Raw genomic sequence first — 4,099 nt, 5'->3', positions numbered from 1 at the left:
AACAAAAACCTACATTTAATTTGTCTTGATCTGATCTTCACGATATGCTATCCTCGACAACTCAGTCTTCCGCTTTCCTCAAACCTGCGCGTGAGGAAATCACACGCTAAGTTGATGACTTAGTGAGACAAATACTAATAGTGCTAACTTAGTAAACGAAATCTTATTTGTTTTTATCAAAACATTTTACAAAGAACTCTCATTATTTTCCATATCAAAAAGTATACTTATGTATATTATTCACTTTTTTTCAAATGCCCAATGTATACTACTGAGAACTCTAGATATTTAAGTACATTGAGGTTGTGCACTAATGTTGTCACCACAGCTCGTAATTTGCACCGAAGTGCCACATAATTGTCCCAAAGGACCACAAAGGATTGCACCGAAGTGCCACATAGGTTTGCACCGAAGTGCCACATAGGTTTGCACCGAAGTGCCACATAGGTTTGCACCGAAGTGCCACATATTTTTCTCGAATGACCACATAATTATCCCAGAGGAAACATAAAACCCTCGACTCTTGGCATGCCAACTATACCTCTAATCCTCATACATGTTATTAATCACATAATTATTTTTACTTATTATTCGAAGTGTCTCTTATTCACATAGAGTCTTATCACATACTTGTTCAAAGTCACATTTCCAATATCATATAATCATAAAACATAGCTTATATAATATAATTTAAATAAAACATTACAATGTAACATAAAGGAAATTGTAAAGTTTTAGATCGAAAGTAATGAGGTTGGCTTATCGTAAGCCTTCCTCAATTCCGTTACAAAACTGAGAAGTTGCACTCACCTTTGCCTCACTGAAGTCCTAAGCGATATCCTTAACACTTTGGAATCGGTACTTAATAAGTCGAGGTGACTGGAAGTTGATTACGATCAATCACTACATAAAATAATCGAAAATTAATATCGTTCATCAAATCGCTTATATCCAATTAGAATAACTTATGATGAAATAAACCCTAACTTTTCCTTCATGCATAGAAGTATCAATACTACCTCTCCAATACCGATACTTTCCTTCAAGGGTATCGATACCTCCTTAAGGTACCGATACCATTTTGGCATTTTAAAATTGTATCTTAAAAATAGCATTGATACTACCAACTCATTATTGATACCCTCTTCAACTGGTATCGATGCTACCCTTAAGAAATACACAAATTTAACCCTTTAAGTATCAGTACTATTCTAACGATACCGATACTCATGTAGGTTATGTAAGTGTAAGGTTGTAGGAATTATAGAAATGAGCTGTCAATCCCTTAAGTTAAGAGATTCTGTAATTATTCTCTGTTTTTCAATCCCTTACTTCAAGGGATTACTTCTCCTAGGATTAGTATCTTTCCTAAATTAGAGTTTCCTAGTTTATAGGCATAATTTGTATATAATTATGTAATATGTTCTACTTAATATATACATGAATAAAATAACAGAGACTTTCCCTGTTTTCTATATGGTATCAGGTTAGAGCGATCAATTCAATTTCCACTTCTCTTTAAATCAATTCATGTTCAACTCAATTTTTTCATGGCTAATTCGTATCCCTTAGTATCCGAAATCACTTCCCCAGACTAGCCCCTCTCAATCTAATTTTCAGATTTCAAATTTTAGAGCAGCAGAGGAAAAATCACCATTGGTGTGAATATTGTAAGAAACCATGCCATATGATAGATCAATGTTGGAAGCTGCACGAAAAACCAGCCGATTGGCAACCCACATGGTCCATGTTTCAAAAGGAGGCCCATATTGTCTCTCAAGATGATTCCTCAAGAAGTTTTAGCAATAAACAGATAGAGGAGCTGCAATAGATTTTGAGCAGTATGACCACCAAGCCTACCAATGTGACTTATACTGCTACTGATGAAAATAATCTATATGCTTCCTCGGTACAATGGATAATAGACTCGGGTGCATCAGATATTATGAAAGGAAATATTGATCTCTTGGAAGAATATAGTGAAAGCAGCTTACCAGCTTCTATCAAAATAGCAGAATTCTCTCTCACTACAGTCAAAGGGAGTGGTTTTGTTACATTAAACAAAAATCTACTACTTCATAATGTCCTTTATGTTCCTAGACTTGCATGAAATATATTGCCAATCATCAAATTAATTAAAGATTATGGTTGTAATGTTGTGTTTGGTACTAGTGGTTATATTTTTCAGGCACAGGGTTCGAAGAGAGTGATTGGCAGTGCTAGGCTGGGCAAAGGACTGTACACCCTTGGAGGTAAAGCATCTCATAATCATGCCTTATCCAGTGCTTTTGGGAAACCAATTTTATCTTCTGATTTCAATACCAATAAAATTATGTTATGGCACTCTAGATTAGGTCATCCTAATTTTTTCTATCTTTCTAAAATGTTACCGAACTTATTTATAAATAAAGATTCATTTTTATTTTCCTGTGAAATTTGTCATATAGCCAAACACACCAGAAAACCATATATTGCAGCCAAATTTGAACCAACAACACTTTCTTATATCATTCATAGTGACATTTGGGGCCCTTCTCCTGTCTAAAGTATTTTTGGGTATAAGTGGTTTGTGTCTTTTATAGATGATTACTCTAGAACAACATGGGTATTCTTAATGAGAGAAAAGTCTGAGGTTGAGTCTCTCTTTAAAAGTTTTTATCAAAAAGTTGAAACCCAATTTGACAAAAAAATCAAAATTCTAAGGAGTAACAATGGGAGTGAGTATTTGAATAAAACCCTTCGGTATTTCTTTAAGGAAAAAGGCATTGTTCACCTTACTTCTTGTGTCAACACACCTCAACAAAACGGGGTAACATAAAGGAAAAATAGACATCTTTTAGAGGTTACTAAGTCTCTTATGTTTGCTACTAATGCTCCTAAGTATCTTTGGGGTGAAGCTCTTCTTACAATCAGTTACCTCATCAATAAAATGCCAAGTAAGACTTTAGATTTCAAAATTCCTACTAAGGTTTTGTTTCAGCTTTTTCCCCATTTTAAATATTTAAACTTAAGTCTTTCTCCTCGGGTGTTTGGGTGTACAACCTTTGTTCATATCCACAACATAGGAAAATTAGATCCTAGATCCATAAAGTGTGTGTTCTTGGGCTATTCTTCGAGTCAGAAGGGTTACTCACCTTTCACAAAAAAGACCTATGTCTCCTTTGATGTTACATTTTTTGAAAAACAACCTTATTTTTCAGGAACATAAATTCAGGGGGAGAGTTACAAGGAATTTCAGCCTGTTCAAACCAATATTTCTTTACAGCCTATCCTTTCTTTACCTATTACTGTCTCTCCATAGTCGGCTAGCACTGTCCTAGTTCCTAGTGAGGGTGATGGGAATAACCTAAATAACTCTGATAAATTACCTTTTTACTTATCTCAGCACTCTAGTCCGTTCAAAACACCTTCCACCACTACAAAAAATACACCTAACAATGACCCTGAAACCATAACTCCCCAACCAAAATAACTCAATGTTTACTCAAGAAGAAGGAAATATGTTACTGAAGAAATCAGTCAGCCTAGCATTTGCCAAGAACCAGATTTGAATCCTGTTGCAGCTGAAATAGAAGGTAATAATGGTTACCAAGAGGCTACTAATGTTGATTTTGATGGCTTTCCTATTGTTATTAGGAAGGGGGTAAGAAAATGCACTGCTCATCCCATAAATAAGTATGTTGCATATGGTAAATTACTGTATAATTTCAGGGCCTTCACTGCTAGTATTAATAGTGTGAAAATCCCAAGAAATGTGACAGAAGCATTTCTATCACCCGAGTGGGAAAAGGTTGTGGAAGAGGAGATAAAAGCATTGCAAAAGAATAAGACATAGAGTTTGACAGATTTTCCAGAAGGGAAGAGATCTGTTGGATGCAGGTGGATATTCATAGTCAAATATCATTCGGATGAGAGTGTGGAAAGATACAAGGCAAGGATGGTTACTGAAGGTTTTTCTCAGTCCTATTGCATTGACTAAAAAGAGACTTTTGCACTGGTTGCAAAATTGAATACCATTAGAATATTGTTATCAGTAGCTGTTAACATGGACTGGAAATTGCATCAGTCGGACATAAAGAATGCTTTTCTGAATGAGAAC

The 4,099-nt window shown here is 35.1% G+C and overlaps 1 protein-coding gene across 1 annotated transcript; it reads left to right on the top strand.

The window, feature by feature from the left end:
• The first annotated feature begins 1,843 nt into the window (after window positions 1–1,843).
• Window positions 1,844–3,835, top strand: LOC120182499. The gene is made up of 3 exons (XM_039187470.1): window positions 1,844–2,083; window positions 2,189–2,252; window positions 3,513–3,835. The coding sequence occupies exons 1-3, from the start codon at window positions 1,844–1,846 to the stop codon at window positions 3,833–3,835; spliced, it is 627 nt and encodes a 208-aa protein (XP_039043401.1).
• Window positions 3,836–4,099: the final 264 nt, after the last annotated feature.

Source organism: Hibiscus syriacus, unplaced genomic scaffold (genome assembly GCF_006381635.1).
Source record: "Hibiscus syriacus cultivar Baekdansim isolate YM2019G1 unplaced genomic scaffold, ASM638163v2 tig00112673_pilon, whole genome shotgun sequence".
Taxonomy (NCBI): domain Eukaryota; kingdom Viridiplantae; phylum Streptophyta; class Magnoliopsida; order Malvales; family Malvaceae; genus Hibiscus; species Hibiscus syriacus.
The sequence above is the reverse complement of the archived record's forward strand: the minus strand, read 5'-3'. Positions and strand labels throughout refer to the sequence as shown.

Excerpts from the sequence above, each read along its gene's own strand:
- LOC120182499 (XM_039187470.1), top strand. The coding sequence starts at position 1,844 with ATGACCACCAAGCCTACCAATGTGACTTATACTGCTACTGATGAAAAT. Across the intron at positions 2,084-2,188 it reads AAAATCTACTACTTCATAAT|GCACAGGGTTCGAAGAGAGT; the intron begins GTCCTTTATGTT and ends TATATTTTTCAG. Across the intron at positions 2,253-3,512 it reads AGGACTGTACACCCTTGGAG|AAATCAGTCAGCCTAGCATT; the intron begins GTAAAGCATCTC and ends ATGTTACTGAAG.